Here is a 26,272-nt window from a genome sequence, read left to right on the forward strand (position 1 = left end):
CTGGAGCACGTCTACCTGGGAAGGTAGCCCACCTAGGAGAAGGAAAACTCTGCTTCCTGGCAGAATCCGAGACCAGGGAAGAGAGACGGCGGAAGAAGATGGGAAGAAATTCAAGGACTATCTTGGGAAATATTACAAAATTAGTGAATGTTAGAATGATGTTGGTTAGAATTTAAGTGGTTATCAGCTGTAATGATTAAGATAATTGGGGGGGGGGGAGAAAGAAAGGTGTAAAATTAAGTGAAAATTAAGGGCGAGGATTTGCTGAATGAATAATTTGAATTGGAATACAAAAAGGGGAGGTATGAGGAGGTCCGAGAAGTAAGTTAAAAGAAAATAAGGGAATGGAATTATATGTGTTTTTATTTTTGTTTTTTTTTTTTTTTTGTATAACCTTTGAAAAGTTAATAAATATATTTTTTTTTTAAAAAAAAACCAACTCTGCTCCTCAACCTCCGCTGCTTTGTGGGATATCGTCAGGAGAAGAGAAAGCTAAGGCATAAATCCAGAGTCCTTAAGATGTTTGGATGGCAATTGCAATCCTCCTTCCAGCAACTCCTGCAGCCAAGCTGGTGCTAAACGTCTTGCTCTCCTTTCCTTTGAACCACATCAGCAAGGCCGAGAGGGTGGTCATGTCATCTGGGTAGCCCAGGACCTCCATACATCCTGCTCAGGTGAGGTCACGTCAGTGTTGCTAACGCAATGGTTTGACTTCACCCCTGGAAGCTCATTCCAGTGTCCCTCAAGATAGAATGATGCCCACAATTTATACCCTGTCTCTCTCTCTCCCCCCCCCCCCCGCCGAAGGCAGTTTAGAGATAAAAAAGAGAAAAGCTAAAAACACAGGAAATAACAATTTAAAAACACAGTTAAACGCTGATAGAGTTAAAACTATACACCGTATTAAAACCAAACAAATAATTACAGTAAAAGCCACATGGTTCCAGCCCTTTCATTAAAAGCAATATATTCCCAATAGCCTGTTGGAACAAGAAAGTCTTCACCTGCCAGCAGAAGGGGAAGCCAGTCTGGTGAGGGAGTTCCAAAGTCTTGGCCACCATAGAAGCCAGCCAAGCTTGCAGTGGCGCTGTGGTCTAAACCACTGAGCCTCTTGGGCTTGCCAATCTAAAGGCCGGTGGTTCAAATCCCCGTGAGGGGTGAGCTCCCGTTGCTCGGTCCCAGCTCCTGCCAACCTAGCAATTGGAAAGCACACCAGTGCAAGTAGATAAATAGGTACTGCTGCGGCAGGAAGGTGTTTCCATGCGTTCTGGTTTCTGTCATGATGTTCCGTTGCGCCAGAAGTGGTTTAGTCATGCTGGCCACATGACTGTCTGTGGACAAACACCAGCTCCCTTGGCCTGAAAGCAAGATGAGCACCAAAACCCCATAGTCGCCTTTGACTTGACTTAACCGTCCAGGGGCCCTTTACCTTACCTTTACCTATCTCAGGAGTGCCCATGACGTGTTATCATTCTGCACTGTGTCCCTTATTCCTATTGGCAAATGTCACTTGGGTGTGGCCAAGCCTTCATTGAACGATCTCCAGTTTTCACAGTCAGCTGGATATGTTTTATGAAGGCTCTGACCCTTTCCACATTCCCTTCCCTGGAGGAGTTTCTCAAATGCAACCAAGTACAATTTTTCAGCCATATCCGGGGTGGGGTGGGGTGAGTTTCATCTTCAAGAATCTTAAAACATTTGGGAAACTTTAAAATTTTTTAAAAGGCATCAGTTGAAAGGGAAGAGGGAATTTCAACTGCAGCTTACATGCGGAATAACAGTGTGACTAACCAGCCACATGAAATAACTTTGCTCAATCAAAGATAAGTTTCCATACGGCAATCTTTTAAAATTAAAAATGTAACAAGAAACAAATCACAACAAATTTTTCGCAGTGAGAAGGCATCCCATCAATGAATTTTAAACTTTCGTTGCATAAATGTAACGAAAGGTTCATAGGGTTTTTCAAACCGTTCCTTTTCCCGTCTCCCCCAATCGTACAATTTTTGTTAATTTAGGACATCGTTGCAATGTACCATGTTTGACTGAGTTGTCCTTGTACGGTAGGAATTATAAGCATGTGCCACCTTGCAGCTACTAACATTTTTGCAGTCAGTGCTTTTTTCCTAGAAAGATACGGTAGGTGCCGGTACTCACCATGAATTTATTACAGTAAGCGCCATACTTACTGCCATGCAACAGAAGTGCCACACAACCAGTGGCGTAGCGTGGGTTGTCAGCACCCGGGGCAAGGCAAGTAATTTGCGCCCCCATACCCGTGGATTTGCACCCCCTAACCCTAACCCCCAGATGTTGCGCCCGGTACGGCCGGCCCCCCCTGCACCCCCACGCTACGCCACTGCACACAACAACAAAAAAGAGGTTCTGGTACTGCGTTCCTTTGAGTACCTCCAGAAAAAAGCTCTGCTTGCAGCTATGACAATATTTAAGTCTTCCAAGACTTTCCTTGATGACATTTCAGATGCTGGCATTATTCACGTGTCATGGCAAACCATAGTTTACCGTGCATACTCATGTACTGGACTCTTTGCTTTTCACTTCTACCACATTGGGGGAGAACAGACCACATTCCCTTGCTTAGCATTATGTCTGAACCGGGGAATGTGGCTTGTTGGAGTGAAACAAACCATAACCCCCAATTTGGACACCCGGGCACAGAGATTTTGCATTGACCAGTAAACTATTACCCATAGTTTACAGTGACGTGCAAACTGGGCTCCTGTCTCACCTTTTCATTTGTATAAACTTGTTCCCCTGCAATAAATAAATAAGCAAGTAAATAAATAAATAAATAACCCCCCCTCCCCAAAATGCCCTATTCACAGTGAGAGATCTTCCCGTGAGAGCAATCTTAAACTTGCAAACACATCAGCTCCGGACACCAGAAAAAACTTCTACTACCGCACAATGATTTTCGCAATGGGGTCAATGCCTCTATAAGCATGTTAGGCAATTCGGTCCATATATTTATAACATTAACCTCTCTACAAAGGAACCCATGCGCTGTTTGTAGCTCCATCCCTAGACAAGGATTATAGATAAGCATGCATGCGCTTGAGTTTGCAAATGTAAGAGCGTACGAAGGTGCCTTGGACTGAGTCAGCCCCTATGTCTTTCAAGCCCAATACTGGCAGCACTGACTGGCAGCTTTCCTCCGAGGCTTCAGGCAGGGGAACATTCCCAGCCATGGCTGGAAACTGAACCGAGGACCTTCTGCATGTGAAGGAAGTGCCACACCAGTGAGCGAGCATCCCTCTCCCTTCGCCTCAATCACCATGAAAGGTAAGCAAGCTTGATACTGCTTCGTTTGCAATGACTGAGTCAGTCCCCGCTCTCTCTCCCCCAGCAAACCCCTCCAAATGCAAACATTTCACCAGTCCAATATGCAAAGATTTTAGCCGCTGGCAAAGGCAGCTTTAAACAGTGTCTGTACGGATTAGCCACACCGCAGCATCCAGGAGTAATTCACATGACGGTCATAACAGCCAGCGAGGAGGCATTTAAAAAAAAATTAAGAATATACAAAATGACAACCACGAAAGGTTGACGATGGTTACCTCTACGCATTTGTTCAACAGATATGACGGCTGTCCGGGATTCCAAACAGAGCCACCTCTGCTAATCCATAGCGAAAGAGCCAACGTACGCCAGTTTTAACCCGCATCCCTCGTTCCAGATAGCAAAGTTTGGAGGGAAACCAAGTGTTCGACTTGGTTGCAACGAATATTCAGAGCCTCTGAAATCAGCGCAATAGCGCACAGTAGGCAATGCGTGGTCCCATGTCATGAATCCAGCTGGGGTGCCATCAGAACCCCAGGATCTCACCAGCACCATTTGTTCCAACATGGCACAGGATTTCGGGAAGGGTGGGTGGGGAAAGGAGGTGGAATCGGGATCAGCCCACACCACCAAGCACTCACACAGTTGCCCCCAGAAATGAGACCCACAACATGCCAGACACGTGTTCTACTCCAGCGGCTACTGAGGACTGGCGCATGTGGTTGGTGCTTGGGTACACCACAGGAGGAGAAACGAACTTGGCACACTTCCATTTTTCTCGTGACACAAGCAAATCTCTTGGGGAAGGTTTGTGTGTGTTGGGGGGGGAGAACCCTCTTGCTTTCCCCTAAACACGCTAGCATGGAAAAAATAAGGCCATGCAAAAGGGATCTCCTCTGCAAGAAGAGGTGCGAATGACATTTCAGGAAAGCAAGGAAATCTATGCTGCTGTGATGCATGTTTTCACCGTTGCGTTTTTCCCAGGGTTGCAATTTCATACAAGCCACACACACACACACACACACACACACACACACACAAGCGGGTGCCTTCCTTCCTTCATCGCCCCTCTCCAAACAATCTTTGCTGTGCAATCTCTATTCCCCCCCTTGGATGTCCCCCCCACACACACACCAGCACCAACCTGGCTTCTCCCCACCCTCTCAAAGAGACTGCCTCCATCTTAAATCGGTTCAAAGCCAATCCAGAGAATTCTGCCGGGGCTGGCTTAGCCCTTCCAATTAATCTGAACATCACTGAGCATCAAACCATCGCTGGGCATCAACCATCTCCCCACTCCCCTCCCCACTTCATCCAATTCAAATTGTTACAATCTAGCCCTCCACCCTCCTTATTACACCACCAATATATATAAATATATATTTAAGGCAGTCATTAAAGGAACACATCGGTTAACCCTCCATTTCCTTTCCTCCTCCTCCTCCTTCTAAACTCCTGTTTATTTATATTTTTGACTACATCTTCATCATACACACACACACACACACACACAAAATGATTGCAAGGAAGAGAGCTCAGTTTGTTCCACTTGCTAATTTCATGCGCACATGTGGATGAGCAAGGCATCCACGTACGCACATAGGCACATCCCTAAGGCAAAGGGGCTTCCTAAACCATTTCATCTTCCAAACTTTATTCTGATTCAGATTACGTAAGCCCAGAGTCTCTCCAGAACGCCTCATGCGCTCTCAGATCTCTGCACAAAAACTTGAGACGAAAAGAGCGTTCACTTTGGCATCTTGCTACGACCACCCCCTTTTAATTTCAATTTGCAAAACCCTCAAGGGTTCGGCGTGTGCACATAAAGACGCATGACGACCACATTTGCGGGAAACGGTTAGGTGGTGAGCAAGCCTGGGTGGGTGCACCGAAAAGGCCTTCGTTGCAGCCCCCCCCCACACACAATTCCTTCTCCATCTTCTCCCTGCAAAGGTTTCCCATCTTAGCAAAGGTCTCTCCAGGACACCCTCTGCATCTTTCCCCACAGTTCCTCTCTAAAAAACTGAAGCCAACCCTACCCTAGAGCTCCCCCTCTGTCTGGCAGTGGTATCGACTGTCCTCCTCGTTACTCCGGGTTTCACGTAGCCAAACCATGTGGGTGGAATTTGGGGAGGAGGGAGGTGTAAGGACAGGGAGGGGAGGAGGGAGTCTAGCTCCACATTTACAAATCCTCACGTCAATCCACACGTGAGCACTGTCTTACAGGGAAGACCCGTGGCCACCCTCCAGTGTGAGATGCAAGGTACAGGTGTTCAGATTAGGGCATCAGTACTTTCTCTGGGATATTGCTGTTTGGGTCTTCTCTTGAAGAGGTGGCCCTAAAGGCCCTCGTTGCTCTGTGCATAGCAGGTAAAGAGAGAGAGCCCTTCTGGGCCTATATATAGTATTGCATTTGGGAGGTAAACCACCCTTTGGTGGCTACAACTCTGAATTCCACACACACACACCCCCTTAAAGATGCCTCCATCTCTCCACTATGTGCATGTCTTAGGGAGGGAGCCATCTCTCTGTTGCCCTACTTTCTGCTCACACTTGCATGTGCAGAGAATTTATCTGGACATCTCAAATCATTAAAGCCCATCCTGGAGGACACACTCTTTGATGGCTCTCTCTCTGTCTTTGGTACAAATGCATTTAAATATTCTCTGCCACACACAGACGCCATAAGGAAATTCAGTCTTCTAGCCCCAGAAAAATACGGGGTAAGGTGCTTTCCTTTTTGCACCCCACAGCTGCTCCTTATTCAAGGGTAGAGCCCCCTATGTCCAATGGGGGACAAGGGAGAGTGTTGCTGGGTTACAACCTTGGTGCCTTCCAAATGGAGGAGTGCTGAAGGGAGAAGATGCTCCCCTCCCACTTCTCCCAGGTTCTCAACTGGTGGGTCAGGACCTACAACTAGGTTGCAGCCTGACCTGCAGTTCACCACAACAGGAGCATTGGCGCCATGTGAATCTTCTTACACACAGAAAGAGAATAGGCTCCATAAATGCATGTTTGGGTTCAAGGTATGACCAGGGTCCAAAAAAGGCCTCTTCCAGGAAATGCTTACAAAAGTTCTATCATCCCAGGAGGCATCTAGGGTGGAATGTCTTTCACCTCTCTGCTATGATGGCTTTAAGGCATTTCATTCCACACAAGGTGACGAGGCTCTCAGGCCTTGCAGGTGCTGTTGGACTCCAACCCCCATCAGCCCCTTCTAGCAGGACCAATGGTCCAGGGGATGATGGGAATTGTAGTACAGCAGTAGTGTAGAGGACCAGCAACTGGCCTTCCTCTCCTTTGACTTCATACCCTCTCCATCTCCAAGCATTGGAGAATGCCAAATCCCCACCCCACAATCACGTTTGTGGGGCAGTCCTCCCTATGTCCACCTGTACAAAATGATACCATGTTTTAGAGGCTGTGCAGAACACCCTTTCTCTCTAGACCAGATCTAAAGACACTTGGCCAGATGTCTTCTTCAGGTGACCCGCTTTGTGGAGATGCCCTTGAGCCTGCCAATTGCCCCAGAATATCACCTCTCCTCTGTGCCAGGATCCAAGGGCAACTATACCCATGGGTCCTCTCTTATGGGGTGAACTCAGTCTTTGGAAGAGGGGGGAAATCCCTCCTCACCCCAATATCCGTGAAACTTATATAGCAGTGTGCAATTACCTTCCTTCTTCAAATATCCCAACTGCACTAGCGCAATCTGGGAGGTGAGTCTTGCTGCTTTTTGGGATGGGTGATGGGGATTAAGTCTGGGAATAGGTATTGACTAGGTGTGCATTGAAAGCACCCCCTTTTCCTGCTACACCCAATTATATACTGTGTGTGCTTCCTTTGCACAAAAAAAAAAGTGGGGGAGGGGAGAGGGCTCCAGGTACATGTTCACTCTAACCTGTTATCTGTTTATTCTGGTATCCTATTTCCTCATAGTGCATACAGGAAATATTCCGAAGGAGGTTTAAGCCTGCATCCTTAGTGAATGCTAAGACTAGCTCACCCTATATCTGGCCCAAATTCTGGAGGCTCCAGAAGCTCTTGGATCAGAAGATGTGATCACCTTTCCCTACCTGTGTTTCAGGAAGGGGGGGCATTTGTCCCCAGTCTCTCCCATGACTCCAGCAGATGCACGTAGAGACAGGAGGGGGGGTTACACCTCTCCCCCCCCCAGCCTGGCCTGGGTCTTCCTTCTCTCTAGGAATAAGCTCATCCAAACAGTTCTGCAGGGAAATCACCTTGCTCCACCTGTCACCTGTCTGCCTTCCTCCTTTCCCTCCCCCTCCAGGTGCAGAAAGGAAGGAGGGGGGGTCACCCTTTCCTGGGGCAAAAGATGTGCAAAGTCGGGGGGAGGCTTCCTCTTGCCTCCCCCCCACCACTGTCCCTCATGCCCTTCTGAGAAGTGGTGAGGGTCACTCTCCTGTCTCTACTTGGAAAGGGGGGAGGGAATCTTGCTTCCTTCTTCAAAAGCCTTCATGAGGGGAGGGAATAGAACACCTTTACCTGAGTGCATCCAATAACCCTTTGAGGTCATCCCTTCCTCCACCTGCCGTTGGAAGACTGGCCTTCTCCAGCCTGCCTCCAGGTACATACATATATTTGGGAGGGGGGTATAGGCAGAAGCCTAACCCCCCACCTGCAGAGAGCCCCCCACCCGCCCTGCCAGCCCGCTTACCTCCAGACTTGTCCCATCTGCAGCAGGTGAATGACGGACTGCCAAATCCAGACGGAGAGCCTGCAGAGGCGCTGAGCTCCGGGCGTGCCGCCGGCGCCGTGGTAGTGGCGATGCCCGGCGCGGCGGCCGGCCCCGACGGATCCCATCATGGGAGGCCCTCGGCTGGTGAGGCCCTGCACGGCGCCCAGGCCTCCTCCGGTGTAGTCCTGCACGAACCATCGGAAGCTGAGGATCTGTACCAGCACGGAGGGCAGCAGCACGAAGGCCAGCGTCAGGCCGCACCACAGGTAGTCGCGGCGGCCGTAGTGGTCGAGGGCGAGCCAGAGGTCGGTGCCCACGTCGCCCACCAGCACCAGCAGAGCGAGCACGATCCACAGGCAGTCCAGCCACGGCCGCTCCACCGCCAGCCCCGCCGCCGACGGCCCGTCGCCGCCTCCGCCGCCGCTTCCTCCGCCGCCACCTCCGGCCCCCGGCGCCAGCGGGTCGGTGGCTCCGGCCCCCGACCCGCTTCCTCCGGCCCCCCGGCCCAGCAGGCTGCGCAGGCAGGCGCTCCGGCAGCCCCAGTAGCACGACGACGTGTTGCAGCAGTGGCAGATGTGCATGGAGCTGCTCCCGCCGGCCTCGTCGTCCGAGCTCCCGCCGCCGCCGCCGCCTCCGCCACCACCGCAGCCCCCCTGGCCCGCGGCGGCGGCAGCGGCGGCGGCGGCCCCCCCGGCCAGGTGGTGATGATGGTGGTGGTGGTGATAGTGGTGGTCGTCGAGGTTGTGCAGCTGCGAGAAGCCGCTGCCGTCCGACTTGGCCGCCATCACCTCCGCCGCCGGGCCCCCCCGCCGCCGCCGCCGCCGCCTCCTCCACCGCCGCCGCCGCCACCGGGCTCCCCCGCTGCTGCCCGGGCCGGCAGCCCGGCTCCCTCCGCCGCCGCCGCCGCCTGCCCGGCCGCCTGCCTCCCCTCCCTCCTCCTCCTCCTCCTCCCCCGGCCTCCTCCTCCGCCTCCTCCTCCTCCTCCCCGCCGCTTCCTTCCTGCCGCCCCTCCCTCCCGCCTCCCGGGCCCCCTCCGGCCACAGGGCTCGGGATGCCCTCCCCGCCGCCGCCACCGCCGCCACCCACGGCCGCCTCCTCCGCCTCCTCCGCCGCCGCCCTCCTCCTCCTGCTTTCCCCTCCGCTTCCGGGGGAGGAGGAGGGAGGCGCTACAGACCGGCCGGGCCCCCCATCTCCCCTCCCCACCGCCCGCCTGCTCGCGCTCGCCGCCTCCTCCTCTGCTCAGACCCGCAAGCAGCAGCCGCCGCCACCGCCGCCGCCGCCGCACAGGAAGGGGCTGGCAGGCAGGCAGGCTGGTTGGCTAGGGGACCCCTAGTGCCAGCGCCGGGGAAGAGCCGCCAGGCGCTCAGCCGAGGAGGAGGAGGAGGAGGAGGAAGGCGACCACCGGACACACCGGCTGGCACGTCCTCCACGGCCGAGAAGAAGCCCCTGGCCGCGTGCGCCCAGGCCCGCCCGGCCAGGTCGCTTCGCAGCCCCCGCCACGCGCGCCTCTGCGCCCCTCGCCTCGTCCATCCCGGGAGAGGCGGCCCCTGCGACGCCGCGCTAGGCGCCCCACTGGCCCGGAGAGGCCTCCCGCGGTGCGGGTGGAGGGCTGGGGGTGGAGATGTGTGCTTCCGGGCGCCCTCCGCAAGGGGGCGAGGGGCGCCCTCCGGGCCGCGCGCAGCCTGCGCCGGCTGCCTGCCTCTCTACCTGCCGAGCGTAAGGCCTGCTCTAGAGGCGCCTTCTCCAAGGAGACACCCCCGCCCCAGGTTTCCTCCTTTGGAACGAGTATGTGACCCCCACTCCGAAGCGCTTAAGGGGGGGGTCTTCTTCCTGACACCCCCCCCCCCGCTATGCCAACAGCCCCAAAGATGCCCTGAAAGCAGGAACATCGGGTTTTCCCCACGCCATCCTCCCCCTTGAGTTATTTCTGAGGATAAGGAAAGCCGGTCTCCATCATAGCACGGTTCCTTTCCGTTCTGTTCCTCCGTGTCAGCTTTCCTAAGAACATCACAAGAGCCCCATGGGGCCGGATCCGGTCCAAGGCCCCCCCTAGTCCAGCAGCCCGTGCTGACTTTATTCATCTGGGTACCTTTTGCAAAAGCACAGATGCAAAGAATGCGCTAGATCACTTTCTCCTCTATTTCCTCCTCCTCCTCCCAGCTCTGGAACATCCCCAGTGCTGAATTATATAATCTGTTTTGCATGCAGAAGGTCCCAAATTTAATCTCCAATGGTATCTCCAGGTAGGGCTAGAAGGGACTCCTTGCCTGAAACCCTAGAGAACTGCTACCAGTCAGTGTAGACATTGGGCTAGATGGACTGGGTATAAAGCAGCTACCTATTTTCCAGGTTCCTATTATTTAAAAACAAAACAAAAAACCTTAGTCATTTTAGGGAAAATCAGAACTTTGTTAGTCTTCTTTACATTCTACACTCCCCCCCTTTTGTTCTTCCCCCTTTTGATTCCTTATTTATTTTTATTTACATCTGTGGTGGGCACTGTAATCTTCAGGGCCTCCAAAGGTCTTACTCTGACCCAGAGCAGCCCCCTTTTTTTGTAAACTTAACTTTAGCACATATCCCAGTGGTTTGGAGTAGTGAATCAGTGTCTCTGGTTCTTCCTGTTCCAAAAACACCCACTTAAAGGCATTCACATCTTTTAAAATTATTCCACTCCTCTAAAACAAAATTGGCTTTCTGCTCCCACCGCTAACTGCACCTCTCATGACAGCAACCAGACCAACCCACTGGTTGTTGAATTGGAAGCCCCACATTCTTCCACACCCCCACACCCCAAAAAAATCCCTCTGTAGAACCATATAAGTTTCTACAGCTCTCATTTTTTGCTCTCCATCTATCCATCATAGATCAGACAGGGTTTGGGCCTGATCCGTTAATGCTCTTGCTATGTTCTTATATTGCTCAGCCCATAGAGCATGAGACTCAGACCAGGTCAAGATCAGAGAGCTGGACTCAATGTCTTCACAGTGTCTCTTAGCTCAAGAGGCTTCTAAATCTACTGAGCGGCTTGCTAGCCTTTGACGGGCATTTATTTCCCTTGGTCGCTGTCCGTGGTGCTGAAGTTTTGCTTGCCTTAGTGCCTGGCCTGCTAGTTTGCTGGCTGCTGTCTATTCCTGTGGCGTCGTCAGCGCAGAACGATAGCTGTTAACTTTTCCCTTTTCTTGCGAGGAATCCTATTCGGAATAAGGGACTTTCCCTTAAAAAAAGGGGAAAGTTGACAGCTATGGACAGAACTTTGGGGGAGGAGCCCAGGGCCCTTCTCAGCAGGAGGACCTCCAAGCGCAGCCTAAAGGCTTACATTTAGAAATAAGTGAAATAATACACATTGCTGTTCAAAGAGGGGGCCCCATTACACATAAGGAAGTATGCAAAGTAATATGCACTGCTGTTCAGCTCCATGTCGAAATTAATGGACCTAAGTCAGCCTGGATAGCTCAGTTGGTTAGAGCGTGGTGCTGATAATGCCAAGGTTGAAAGTTTGATGTGGACAGCTTCACATTCCTGCATCGCAGGCGGTTGGACTAGATCAGGCATGGCCAACCTTGGCCCTCCAGCTGTTTCAGGATTACAGTTCCCATCATCCCTGACCACTGGTCCTGTTAGCTAGGGATGATGGGAGTTGTAGTCCCAGAACAGCTGGAGGGCTAAGTTTGCCCGTGCCTGGACTAGATGATCCCGCAGGGTCCCTTCCAACTCTACAATTCCATGATTCTAAGTCATACCCTTTCATGTCAATGGGTCTACTCTGAGTGTGACCAACACAGGATACAACCCTATGGAAGGAATTCAGCATCACACTCTTCTGGTTCTTCTTTCAATGTAAGCATTTCTGCCTACCAGATGGACCAATTCTCCCTCCTCTCTCCCTCCACTTACTGTCTGGGGGTTCTCTTGAACATCTAGGGTGAATTTGGAGGTGGGGGGGGGTTGCACAGGGAGGTGGGCAGCCCCCTGCCCTAGCAGGCACCTCTGTGCTAGCTTCTCCTTGTTGAATCTGGGTGAGCATATTTAGTATTTTCCCCCTTTGTACTGCACGTATTCCTCAATGTGCACCACACTGGTATTCTTTTATGATTAAGCCTTATTATTTATTGCATATATGACCCACCTTTTCCTCCAAGGAGCTCCAGGTGGTGTCCGTGGTTCTCTCCCTCCTCATTTAATCTCCACAACAGCCCGGTGAGGTAGGGCCTCGGCCCAGTATACCTGAAGGAACGTCTCCACTCCCATTGCCCGGATGCTGAGGTCCAGCGCCGAGGGCCTTCTGGCGGTTCCCTCATTGTGAGAAGCAAAGCTACAGGGAACCAGGCAGAGGGCCTTCTCAGTAGTGGCGCCTGCCCTGTGGAACGCCCTCCCACCAGATGTCAAAGAGATAAACAACTACCTGACATTCAGAAGATGACTGAAGGCAGCCCTGTTCAGGGAAGTTTTTAATGTGTAACATTTTAGTGTATTTCTGGTCTTTGTTGGAAGCCGCCCAGAGTAGGGCTGGGGAAACCCAGCCAGATGGGCGGGGTACAAATAATATTTTATTATTATTATAGGTTAGGCTAAGGGGCAGTGGGTTGACACGGGTGAGGGACGTGGGTGGCACTGTGGGTTAATCCGCAGAGCCTCGGACTTGCCGATCAGAAGGTCGGCAGTTCGAATCCCCGCGATGGGGTGAGCTCCTGTTGCTCGGTCCCTGCTCCTGCCAACCTAGCAGTTTGAAAGCACGTCAAAGTGCAAGTAGATAAATAGTTACCACTCCGGTGGGAAGGTTAACGGCATTTACCTTGTGCAGACGCACAAAATGAAGTCATGCGCAGAAGTGACGAATTGCGACCTGCGCACGCACAGACACGATGTAGATTGCGTTCTGCTCATGTTGTGAACGGGCCTCCAGAACGGATCCTGTTCGCAACTAGAGGTACCACTATACAGGGTTTTGTATATCAGTACTAGCACCTTCGGATCCCCAGAACAGGGTGAGCTCTCGTTGCTCGGTCCTGCCTCCTGCCAACCTAGCAGTTCAAAAGCACGTCAAAGTGCAAGTAGATAAATAGTTACCACTCCGGTGGGAAGGTTAACGGCATTTCCGTGCACTGCGCTGGTTCGCCAGAAGCGGCTTAGTCATGCTGGCCACATGACCTGGAAGCTGTATGCTGGCTCCCTCGGCCAATAAAGTGAGATGAGCACCACAACTCCAGAGTCGGTCATGACTGGTCCTAATGGTCAGGGGTCCCTTTACCTTTTAAGGGGCAGTGACTGGCCCAAGGTCATCCAGTAAGTTTGATGGCCAGGTGCTGTATATGATGCACCAGGTGGTGTACATGTGTATGAATTAATAAAAATAAAATAAGAAACCTACCCTCCTGCCTCATTGTGGGTGGGGAAAAAAACAGAGGGCATGTTTTCAGCTGCCCACTAATCTAACAGATCAGTTTCTCCTCTCCCAGCAAAATCTCTCACTAGACGTCTTTCCACATTTAAGCTCTGACTCAGATTCAATGCTAGTGAATGGGGGGGGGGCAAAAAACATTTGAAGTCAAGGCTAGTGAGGGAACAATGCCAAACACAGAGGCTGTGCTTGAGAGCTGTAGTATCCAAACTGAAAAGAACAGTGGCCTTTTACAAATGGTTCGTGGGGAGTTCAAAAGTTGTGTGAAGTTCCGACGCAGCCGACTGCTCTTGAAATACTCAACTTCCCATAGCTCCAGCTGTCGTCCTGGAGGATGGAAGTCAGAACCAAGGCAAATAATTTGGGTATTGGCTGGGCAGGCTCTTTCTGATGAGTTCGCCGTGTGCAGCCGGGTCAGAGGCGTCTGTATCCAGAAAATCTTCTGAAATAGGTTCAGCTGGAGTGGAAGCTGCCTGATTTTTTTAGCTAGCAGAAACAGGCTTGTCACCAAGAACAATCTCCCCTCCCAAGTCAGGGAAGGCAAGGACATATGAATCAGTTTGGTGCACTGGTTAGAGTGTCCAACTTGTACCTGGGAGTAAAGGTAAAGGTAAAGGGACCCCTGACCATTATGTCCAGTTGTGGCCGACTCTGGGGTTGCGCGCTCATGTTGCTTTATTGGCCGAGGGAGCCGGCGTACAGCTTCTGGATCATGTGCCCAGCATGACTAAGCCGCAAACCAGAGCAGCGCACGGAAACGCCGTTTACCTTCCCGACTGAGTGGTACCTATTTATCTACTTGCACTTTGACGTGCTTTTGAAGTGCTAGGTGGGCAGGAGCAGGGACCGAGCAACGGGAGCTCACCCTGTCGTGGGGATTCAAACTGCCAACCTTCTGATCGGCAAGTCCTGGGCTCTGTGGTTTAATCCACAGTGCCACCCGTGTACCTGGGAGACCAGGGTTCAAATCCCCCACACAACCATGAAGCTCACCAGGTGACTTTGGGACCAGCCACAGTTCCTCAGCTTAGCCTACTTCACAGGGTTGTTGTGAGAATAAAAATGGGGATGAGGAGAATCACAAACATCATCTTGTGCAGAGGAGAGGTGGGATTTGACCTATAAAACCCTATAAAGGGCTATCTGAAAGACTGTATCTCCCATACAGAACTGTCTCGACTCTGAGATCTTCAGGGGAGGCCCTACTCTCAGTCCCGCCACCCTCACAGGCACACTTGGTAGAGACATGGGAGAGGGCCTTCTTGGTGGCAGCTCCTAGACTTTGGAACTCCCTGTTGGGAAAACTGTGTACGTGCAGCTACTCACACAGAGTCAATTAAGGTTTGGCAGACAGCCAGAAGGCAATCTGAAGGAGTAAGTCTGCCTGGTGATAACAGTGACATGGAGACCGCTCCCTGATTGGTCAAGCTCTCTCAAGGGAGTAATAATTAATGGCCCACTAACTGGAATGTGTTAGTTCTGAGCTCAGTGGTTCAGTAGTTCAGTGTAGGAGTTGTGAGTCATGTTAGAGAGAGCTAGCATAAGATCTGTGTTCTGTTCCTGTAAATAGTCTGCATCGCCCATACAGAACTGTCTCGACTCTGAGATCTTCAGGGGAGGCCCTACTCTCAGTCCACCACCCTCACAGGCACACTTGGTAGAGACATGGGAGAGGGCCTTCTTGGTGGCAGCTCCGAGACTTTGGAACTCCCTTCCTAGAGAAGCTAGCCTGGCTCCTTCCTTGCTGTCTTTCCACAGGCAGCTGAAGACAGTTTTATTCCAACAGGCCTTTGGGAACTGAATGGTGTTGTGTTTTGTTTTTTTTGAGGGGGGGGGTTAGGAAATGGCTTTTAATAGGGCTGTGCTGTTTTTATTACCTGCCTTTTTTGTCTTGTCTTAATTCTATTAGTGTTTAGTTACTTTGTAATGATGCTCTTATATATGTTTTTAGTTTTTTGTATTTTATCCACATTCTTTCAGTTTGTTTAAGCCACCTTGAGTACTGGTCTGGGGAAAGGGGCAGGAGATAAATAAATATATTAATAGTAACACAGGTGGCGCTGTGGGTAAAACCTCAGTGCCTAGGGCTTGCCGATCGCATGGTCGGTGGTTCAAATCCCTGCGGTGGGGTGAGCTCCCATCTTTCAGTCCCAGCTCCTGCCCACCTAGCAGTTCGAAAGCACGCTTAAGTGCAAGTAGATAAATAGGTACCGCTTTATAGCGGGAAGGTAATCGGCGTTTCCATGTGCTGCGCTGATGCTGGCTCGCCAGAGCAGCTTCGTCACGCTGGCCACATGACCCGGAAGTGTCTCCGGACAGCGCTGGCCCCCGGCCTCTTAAGTGAAATGGGCGCACAACCCTAGAGTCAGACACGACTGGCCTGTACGGGCAGGGGTACCTTTACCTTTACCTTTAACGGCAACTATAAAATGAACAACTGATAAGATATTTATAAAATGTGGGCAGAAAGAAGATCTCACTCCCTGTTCCCTCTCCCCCCCCCCCGAACTTGGGTTCACCCAATGGGATTGATTCACAGGAGATTCAGGACAGATAGAATAATACTATATTAATCTACAACATTTTCTGCAACAAGATGTTTGGTGATGGCCAGTAGCTTAAATGGTTTAGAAAAGGGATTAGGCAAAGATGTAGGAGGAGAAATTATCAGTGGATACTTGCCATGATTTTTATGTGGTAGACCCACATTCTAAAATGTTTTTTTTTTAATCTGCCCAACGTATTTCTGATATTATGCTGTTTTATGTCTGGGTTGTACATGTGTGTGCGTGATATTTTTGCTCTGAGTGATGCAAAAGCCCGGGAAGAGTTTGTTTGCTTGCTTAAATAAAGCTATTATTAGCATTATATATGTACTACGTTTTTGTCTTTTATTTTTGTACCTTTTCTTCCTTCTTTCTTTGTTGAATTTGCAAATAAAAAATTAATAAAAACAGCAGCAGAGGAAAAAGAGCCGCACTCCAAACTGGTTCTTTACAATTCTTTCCCACCATACATACAAACCCATGTGGTCGCTGTCCGTGGTCCTGAATGGGCGATCCCGTACTCTGTCCATGGTGCTGAATCAATAGTGCGGAAAACACATTGCTGAATGTAGGGTGATGCCTTGGTGAAATGAATGTATTGCGGCTCTTACGTATTTCCCCCTTGAAATTATCAATGCACCACTACATGAAGCTGAAATTTGGTATACATGTAGCTCATGGCTACCACAAAATAAACGTTTGAAAAACAGAAAACAGCTCCTGATGCGTCAGCCCTGAGGGAGCATGGCCTTGGTCTACCCTGACCAAGAGGTGATATCTCCTCTTTCCTCCACTTCCCTAGAGATGTTGGGGTTTGAAACTTCTACATGCCAAGAACGTGTTCTGCCACTGGGCTTTTGCCCTTCCCCTTCCATAGGGATAAGTCTTATATGTGCTCATCTGGGCTCCTCAAGGGCAGGATATAAATGTGGCTAGAAATTCTTCTTGTTGTTGTTTAGTCGTTTAGTCGTGTCCAACTCTTCGTGACCCCATGAACCAGAGCACGCCAGGCCCTCCTGTCTTCCGCTGCCTCCTGCAGTTTGGTCAGACTCATGTTCGTAGCTTCAAGAACACTGTCCCACCATCTCGTCCTCTGTTGTCCCCTTCTCCTTGTGCCCTCCATCTTTCCCAACATCGGAGTCTTTTCCAGGGAGTCTTCTCTTCTCAGGAGGTGGCCAAAGTATTGGAGCCTCAGCTTCAGGATCTGTCCTTCCAGTGAGCACTCAGGGCTGATTTCCTTCAGAATGGATAGGTTTGATCTTCTTGCAGTCCATGGGACTCTCAAGAGTCTCCTCCAGCACCAGCAAAAAATTCTTAGAAGTGGCCAATCTTAGAAGTGGTTCCATCCTGGTTGCTCATTATACAAGTCAAACAGAAACGTTTTGCCAGCCTGCCAAAGATCACTCTGGGATAATATCACAATAAAGGAAAGGAATCTGATCACATTATTTCAATCTCATTGCATTTGTCGCTGTAGTGGTAAAGTGTCCTTCACGCCAACATTGCAGGAGGCTTTGTTGTTTCATGTACAATGCAAAAGAGAAGCAAATTTGTGCTTCTGCACCTGTAGGAAGAAGTGAAGGCTGGTCCATTGAGGCAAATGGGGCACTGCCCCATCAACCTCGATTTGCACATAGCCAGCCCTCACCTGCCTGCCTTCTTGTTTCCATCTAGTCAAGGTAGGGCAGTTTCTTCCTCCATTGCCTCAATATAAGATAAAAGTAAAGGGACCCCTGACCATTAGGTCCAGTCGTGGCCGACTCTGGGGTTGCGGCGCTCATCTCACTTTATTGGCCGAGGGAGCTGGCTTCCAGCTTCCGGGTCATGTGGGCAGCATGACTAAGCCGCTTCTGGCGAACCAGAGCAGCACACGGAAACACAGTTTACCTTCCCGCCAGAGCGATACCTATTTATCTACTTGCACTTTGACGTGCTTTCAGACTGCTAGGTTGGCAGGAGCTGGGACCTAGCAATGGGAGCTCACCCCGTTGCGGGGATTCGAACTGCCAACCTTCTGATCGGCAAGCCTTAGGCTCTGTGGTCTAACCCACAGTGCCACCTGTGTCCCTTTGCCTCAATGTAGCGCCTTGTAAAACTCAGCAGGGAGGAGGATGGAGACAAAGCTGAAATTTGTTGGCTTTGCCTGTCATTGGCTCTACCTACCACTGGCCTCTCTGCTTTCCACTCCACCAGTTCCAATGGGCAGCAGCCACCGCAAGTAGCAAGCATCTCAGATGTACCAATAGTTGGATGAGACTGCTAAATTCAACTGACAAGCAAAGAGCTCCATGAGCAGAACAGCACTCAAAAATGAGCTGAGCCTGGGAAAAAGAAAATTGTCCAGGGAAAGCTTCACGCAGTGGGTCTGATGCTTTTAAAAAAAATGTTACCAAAGAAATTGGGAACACATTTACAGTTTTATGCCTTCCAACATTCATTGGATGTCCATGAGTTTGAGCGTTAGGAGAGAGGGAGAAAGAGAAAAGTCTCCAGTTTTATTTTATTTATAAAAATATTTATATGCTGCTTTGTCATAAAAAAATCAAAGTAGCCATAAAACATAAAGGGTGTACAAGAAATACCACAAAAAGCTAAAAGGTTTTAAAAAACAGACATCAGTTTTGACCATTAAATATGCAGATATTCAGTTATGAGCATTCTTTTGCTACCATATTTAGCATGGAGGTATTTTGATTTTAAGGGAGAAATATATTCAGGTCACATCAGAACAGAGGCATCAGTGTCTTGGGCCATGTGTGTATCAAATTTCATATCCCCAGGTGCTGTGAAAGGGTCTTAAACATATTTGAAATCCCTTGTCTGAAGGCATTGTGCCACGGTTAAGGGTGCTTTTGGCTACATGCATACCAAATACCAGGTTTCTAGCTCATGGGGAATGTGCCATAACAACTTCTGAAACCCTCATCAGAAAGCGAGTAGTGAGTCAGTCACTCAGGCACTTTAATTTGTTTCCTGTATTGATGTTCACAATGAAAAAAACCATAGGCAGAGAACCTCTGGCCCTCCAGATGTGGTTGTTGGACCAAGGCTCCCATCAATCCCCACCATTTGATACATTTGCTGGGGTTCCTGGGAATCCAAAGCATCCAGATGGGCACAGGTTCCCCATCCCTGAAATAAATACAAGTGTAGTTTATTAACATACTGCAGGAGGATTTTTCTTTTTAATGGGGGATATCAGGGCTATCTATCACCTGGTTATCTCCCGCTTGGATTACTGCAATGCCCTCTATGTGGGGCTACCTTTGAAGGTGATCCGGAAACTACAACTAATCCAGAATGTGGCAGCTAGACTGGTGACTGGGAGCGGCCGCTGTGACCACATAACACTGGTCTTGAAAGATCTACATTGGCTCCCAGTACGTTTTCCGAGCACAATTCAAAGTGTGGGTGCTGACCTTGAAAGCCCTAAACGGCTTTGGTCCAGTATACCAGTGCTGGTCCAGTGCTGAGGGCCTTCTGGCGGTTCCCTCACTGCAAGAAGCAAAGTTACAGGGAACCAGGCAGAGGGCCTTCTCGGTAGTGGCAACCGCCCTGTGGAACGCCCTCCCAGCAGATGCCAAGGCAATAAACAACTATTTTAGTTTTAAAAGACACCTGAAGGTGGCCCTGTTTAGGGAAGCTTTTAATGTCTGACGCTGTATTGTTTTTGATATTTGGTTGGAAGCCACCCAGAGTGGCTGGGGAGACCAAGTCAGATGGGTGGGGTATAAATAAATAATAATCATAATAATCATAATAATCATCATTAGGGAATAGAACTTCCAAACAACTGGATCCCTTTGTAGCCTCAAATTCACCAACAGAACAGGAGTTTCTGAACACTGATGGTTTCCTTCCCCCTGCCCATGTATATGACCCCAAATTATGAGCTCAGCCTACGGTTCCCATGCAGCTGTTTTGCACAAATCACTGGGGATTCCTCTTTGTGGCAAGAAGGCAACCACACGTTCAGCTCTGAGAAGGCTTCAAACCATTGATCTGGGAAGCCTGAGAGCTCCTAGCTTGACTTCTCACAAGCATAGGGGGAAGATCCTTTGGGACATCCCTTCAAGGGTGACTAAGCAATGGAAGCTGCTGTCCATGACTGCTCACACGGGGCCTGAGCAAGGAGAGGATGGTGCTAGTTCTACTATGAAATAGTTATTGTGTTTCAACAGTTTGCTAGGGAGTGGAGCTATTGTTCCCTGGTCACACCTGAACTGGCCAGACCCCAAGCGAGCAATGGCAGTGGGTTAGCTAAGGCATGTTAAAATGTGCCAGGAATCTTGAGCATGTATAACTCCCCGTCCTGTTTACGCCACCCCAGCGATGGCGAACCCTTTTTCAGCTAGAGGGCTGCATTCCTTCCGTGGTGGGCGGGCATGCTAGTGGTGGGTGGGGCCAGAGGTAAAATTGGGTGGAGCAACATCACCTTGCCGATAAAGGTCCATATAGTTAAAGCTATGGTTTTCCCAATCGTGATGTATGGAAGTGAGAGCTGTACTATAAAGAAGGCTGGTTGCAGAAGAATTGATGCGTTTGAATTATGGTGCTGGAGGAGACTCTTGAGAATCCCATGGACTGCAAGAAGATCAAACCTATCCATTCTGAAGGAAATCAGCCCTGAGTGCTCACTGGAAGGACAGATCCTGAAGCTGAGGCTCCAATACTTTGGCCACCTCCTGAGAAGAGAAGACTCCCTGGAAAAGACCCTGATGTTGGGAAAGATGGAGGGCACAAGGAGAAGGGGACGACAGAGGATGAGATGGTGGGACAGTGTTCTTGAAGCTAGCAGCATGAGTTTGACCAAACTGCGGGAGGCAGTGGAAGACAGGAGTGCCTGGTGTGCTCTGGTCCATGGGGTCACGAAGTGTCAGACACGACTAAATGACTAAACAATGACAACAACAAATGTAAAGTAGTCTAGTTCCTACAATCATCCCTCTCGAACCTCCATCTAGACAAGTGAAGGGTGTGATCGGAGTGCAAGGAGACATTCCAGCCAAGCAGAAGGGTGTGCAGCAGGGCTAATGAGGGGTGTGGCCTGGACAGGAAGGGGTGTGGCCTAGGAAAAGTTCTGAAGGCCAGACAGAGAGGGTTGGAGGCTGCATTCTGCTCCTGCTCTGAAGTTCCTGACCGATAATTCCTAGACTAACTAAATATTCCAGACTTCACACCTCAAACTCATGCTGACTTCTGATTTGTGCTTATCTGTCAGGGGCTGGCTGGATGAGGGGGAGTGGTTGATGCTTCTTGACCAACAGCCCCCCAGGGAAAGCACAGAGGGAGAGTATTGGGATCCTAGGTCCTGGTGGTGGGAAACGGGCCAACTCGCAAAACAAGGAATCTATTACATGTTGCAGAGCAGAGAACCAGGCAGAAACAGAAAGGGTCCCTTGGGGTTCACCGTAGAGGGGCCTGACTCAGAGGGATAGGGAAGGAAGGGGGAGTTACAAGCCAGTCCAGGCAACTGCTTAATCCAGACCAGGGGTCAGCAAACTTTTTCAGCAGGGGGCCGGTCCACTGTCCCTCAGACCTTGTGGGGGGCCAGACTATATTTTGGGGTGGAAATGAACAAATTCCTATGCCCCACAAATATCCCAGAGATGCATTTTAAATAAAAGGACACATGTAAAAACACGCTGATTCCTGGACTGTCCGCGAGCCAGATTTAGAAGGCAATTGGGCTGGATCTGGCCCCCAGGCCTTAATTTGCCTACCCATGATCTAGACAGCAGCAACCCTTAGAAGTTTCTGTGTGTTCTTTGTTCTATTTCCTGAATAAAGAAACTAAGTTAGCTGGTGTTTCACTGTCTTTCTCTGATCTGCGAATGACCTGCTCTCCTTGTTGGCTCCCTGACATTATCCACACAAGGTACTTGAGAAGAAATCAGGCGAGGGTTTCAGGCTCACTAGAAGCAGGTGGAGAAGTTTCTCGAATCAGGAACAGGGGAAGCTGTGGTTCCTCAGATGTTGTGGGCCTCCCAACTTCCATCATCCCTGATCGTTGGCTAGGCTGGTGAGAGCTGTGAACATCTGGAGGACGCAAGAGTGGGGCAGCCAGCTTAGGATCATGTTAGCTCAAGGGGTTCCTCTTCTCTTGAAGACCAACTGGAGAGAGTCTTGCCTCATCCTGATCCAGCATCCAAGCTCTGTTCAGATGGGATGACCACTACTCCATAGCAATTGTTGTCATACAATTCCATTCACCATATAGATGGGGTATGTACTTTTGGTTTTATTTCATACTGAATTGACATTATAGTTCATGCGTACAATTTATTATAATTTGAGTTATTGTAAGTTACCATGCATATGCAGGTCATTGTTTCATTAATTCATTTGCAGTTTATGTATCCTTCTGCTGTGCTGAAGAAGAATTCCACAAAACAGTGGGTATATCCGGAATCACTGTTCACTATGTCTGTTTGTGGACTACTTCGGCAGCATTGGACATCATAAAACGAAGCTTTACGGCTTGTTTTCACCACATAAGAATCTGATCCATTGCTTCTTTCAGAGACTTGCATAGTCTACAAAGACTTTCAGAGACTTATAAGTCTTTCATTTGCTTCTATGTTTTCAAGAGAATCCATCAAGAGTGCATATTTTGTGACTTTCAGAGATTTGTAAGATTTCTGTTTATTTGGTTTTGCAGAGAGTGCATTTCATATATTCCATACTATTCAATGTTCTGTATAGATTATATAAAGAGTTTATATTGACATCGTATTGTTGTACTTGGTCATCGTGTTGCCTTGGATATTACAGATGGGATGTGGGACAGGACAGTCTTTTTTGTCTGCACTTGTGGAACTCCTTGCCTCAGGAGACCCACGGTGGAAATATCTTCTTTATTCCGATAGCCATTTGACTGGCAAAATGGCTAAGATTGGAAAACAGAGAAACTGACAGAGCTGAAATGGGCAGACCGTTTGGTCGCAAGTCACAGCTGAAAAGTTCTCCAATGCCTCAAAAAAAGGGATGGTCTCAGCACCCATCTGCCTGAGGCCCTTTTAACTGAACGTGCTGCAGTCAGTGGTCAGGGGCAGAATCACATCTGGAATCTGAGCAGAGGAACAGGGAAGGAGCAGTTTGAATTTGTTCAGAGAGATTAAAAGGCATTGCAAAAGGAGAGCCAGAAAGACCTTTGACCTCCTTGGAAGAAGAGGAGGAGGAGGAGGAGTTTGGATATGATATCCCGCTTTATCACTACCCGAAGGCGTCTCAAAGTAGCTAATATTCTCCTTTCCCTTCCTCCCCCACCACAAACACTCTGTGAGGTGAGTGAGGCTGAGAGAAGTATGACTAGCCCAAAGTCACCCAGCAGCTGCATGTGGAGGAGCAGGGAAGCGAACCCGGTTCACCAGATTACAAGACTACTGCTCTTAACCACTACACCACACTGGCTCTCATGGAAGCACCTGACTGTTCTAGGAAGCAATGATGAAGGCTCGCTACTCACTTTCAGTAATACAGAATCTTATATTGTTTGGGTCTTCTTCTTTTTTCAGAGGTCCAGTAGATGTGGAACATGATCATTTATTATAAATAAATTGAATAAGCGGGCTTTTGTTGTTTCTGGCTGATAAAATCTTCATGAGTAAGGAACATCCAAAATGGGATAATGGACCAGCTTTCCATTGGGATCAGTTCAGATGAGATTTATTCACCAAATTAAGAAAAATATCACCCACACTGAAAGACTTTTGAGCAACTTGCCATGTGGATGGTAGGCTCTATCAGAGTCACTCTCTACGTGGGGTTATCCATAGACACCCCCACCCAACTCAGTTAAAACTATTAAGGCAATAATAGAAACTCTCAGAAAACTAAGTTACGTGGAATGCAAATTGCAATACAATGCAAAAATTAAAGGAAGCAATATAATGCAATTGAAAATGATACAGCATCTAGCACAGGGCACTGCAATTGCTACCATAGGCTGGAAAAAAAATATTTGGTCCACCAAGACCATGGGTAGGCAAACTAAGGCCCAGGGGCCGGATGCGGCCCAATTGCCTTCTCAACCCAGCCCCCAGACAGTACGGGAATCAGTTTGTTTTAACATGAGAATGTGTGCTTTTATTTAAAATGCATCTCTGGGTTATTTGCGGGGTGTTAACGGAGTTAACAGGGGCATACGAATTCATTCATTATTATTATTTTGAAAATATAGTCCGGCCCCCAACAAGGTCCGAGAGACAGTGGACTGGCCCCCTGCTGAAAAAGTTTGCTAAACCCTGATCAAGACCTTTGGTGATTTCATAAGTCCCTAAGAAAAGCCTACCAGATCAGATCAGTGACCCATCTAGTTTTCATTGTACCGGTAGTTGTTTGTATGGTATTGTCAGAGCTGCTTCCAGATCCTAGCTCACAGAGGATCACGCTAGCCAGCAATCACTTTGTAAAAGTCTTTATTGAGTTACAGTTTCCATTCTCCAGCTGCTGCGTGCAACTCTACGTCTTATGGGTCAGACCGGCGAAGCTCCGTCTGAGTCTCCGCCCCTTGTGCACCAACTTAATATCCTAGCCTTACTCCACCTTTTCCGCCTGACTGTTCTTCTCTGGGTCCCTCTGCCCCCCTGGGTCTCTTCCTTCCTGGATTCTTCTGACGCCGACCCCCCGGACCCTCCTGCCTCCTTGCGCCGGGCTTTAGGACCTGGCTCCCTTTCCGGGCTGCTTACTGCGCCACCTTCCTGTGCATTTGAACTTGGCGCGCGCGCCCAACCTTCCACTTTCCGTCTGACCGTTTCTTCGCTCCCCGATGGAGGTGTGGCCACTCCTGACTCGTGCCCTCCCTCCTGTTGTGAGCTGCCAGCGCTTGATACCTGACGCCCTTCCTCTCCCCTGCTCTCTGTTGGTGACGCTGGTCCCGATTTCCAACTGCTCCCCTCTGAGCTCCCTCTGGCCCTTTCCTCCTGGGGTGTTCCCCTAGGCTCCCCCCTTGCCCTGGCCACTGGTGCTCCTTTCTGTGAATCTTCTGATTCACTGGAAAGACTCGGAGATCTCGGGTCGTCGTCATCACTCATCCTTTCTTCTGCCTCCTCCCCCTCGCTCTCTGTTTCCTCCCTTGCCCTTGCCTCTGCTCCTGAACCCCTGACAGGTATATACCATATTTTTCACTCTATAAGACGCACCAGACAACAAGACGCACCTAGGTTTTGGAGGAGGAAAACAAGAAAAAAAATATTCTGAATCTCAGAAGCCAGAACAGCAACAGGGATCGCTGTGCAGTGAAAGCAGCAATCCCTCTTGCTATTCTGGCTTTTGTGATAGCTGCACAGCCTGCATTCGCTCCATAAGACACACACACATTTTCCCTTACTTTTTAGGAGGGAAAAGGTGAGTCTTATAGAGCAAAAAATACAGTATACAGTTTTAATTCGATCAATGTTTAAGTTTGCAAAAAAAAAAAAATGTGTCTCTCTCCCCACCCCATGTTTTTAGATGTTCTTGCATTTATCCGTAAGCTGCCTTGAGTTCCAGTCATGGGGAAAGGTATAGAAGAAATAAATTAATCGTCGCCATCATCATCATCAAGGACAAAATAGATCACCATCTGTAAAAGTCGCCTCTCCCTGCTCATCTTGCTCCACTAGCAGATCTCCCAGCATTAGTTCAGACTGCTCAGTCACTGAGGAGCACCATTTGGCAGCCTGGGGGGGGGGTCATTCCTCTGATAGACGAAAGCATGTGTTTTTAGGTGGCTTGCCATCTAATTAATGAGAATCGCAGGCCTTCCCGGCTCCACTCTTGGCACAATTGGGGGGAAAGTGAGAAGGGAGGGAGGGAGACACATATGTGTGTTTAGAGTGGATGGCAAGTTTGTAAACTCTCTCCTGCCTCCAACGCACGCCCCATAATTAAAAACTGCTGGTAATTAGTCAGTCGTTAAGAATAGGGGCTGGCTGTTTTTTGTGCTACGGCAACACCAACCCATTTAATGTCTGTTCAGTGCTAATTTGGGTGTCTTCAGCTCTTTTAAGAATCTGGTTTGTTTGTTAAGCGACACTCACAAAAGCATTTTAAACACATTCATCGATTTTGCCAGTATACAAGGAGGCTGCAGTGCCGAAATCAGCTGATGGGCTTTTTATATATTTTAAACCCTCTTAGGCTAAATAAAATAAAATAAACGTTAAGCTACAAAATTGCCGACTCGACAGCCTGGTGGAAGAGAGGGAGGGAGGGATACAGGGAAGGGATTTCCTCCTCCCCACCCCCATGTTTTGACAATTTCTAGGAAACTAAACCCTTGGGCATCAAAGAACAGTATGCACAAAATCTGCCAGCTTAACAGATGTGCTGTAGAAGGGGGCA

The 26,272-nt window shown here is 49.4% G+C and overlaps 2 protein-coding genes across 2 annotated transcripts in view; one reads left to right on the forward strand and one right to left on the reverse strand.

Annotated features, from left to right (window-relative positions):
- XKR6 (XK related 6) overlaps positions 1-8,784 on the reverse strand; it is a gene marked incomplete at its 5' end in the record, with an annotated part of 182,075 nt that extends 173,291 nt beyond the window's left edge. The window contains one exon of the mRNA XM_082217582.1: positions 7,979-8,784. Within this exon, the coding sequence (XP_082073708.1) occupies positions 7,979-8,784 (806 nt within the window). The remainder of the gene's footprint in view (positions 1-7,978) is intronic.
- Positions 1-26,272, forward strand: part of LOC309529522 (L-threonine 3-dehydrogenase, mitochondrial-like) — a 444,872-nt gene that overhangs the window by 190,454 nt on the left and 228,146 nt on the right. The window lies entirely within an intron of this gene.

Source organism: Podarcis vaucheri, assembly GCF_965113315.1.
Source record: "Podarcis vaucheri genome assembly, chromosome: 3".
In the NCBI taxonomy this organism is placed as follows: Eukaryota; Metazoa; Chordata; class Lepidosauria; order Squamata; family Lacertidae; genus Podarcis; species Podarcis vaucheri.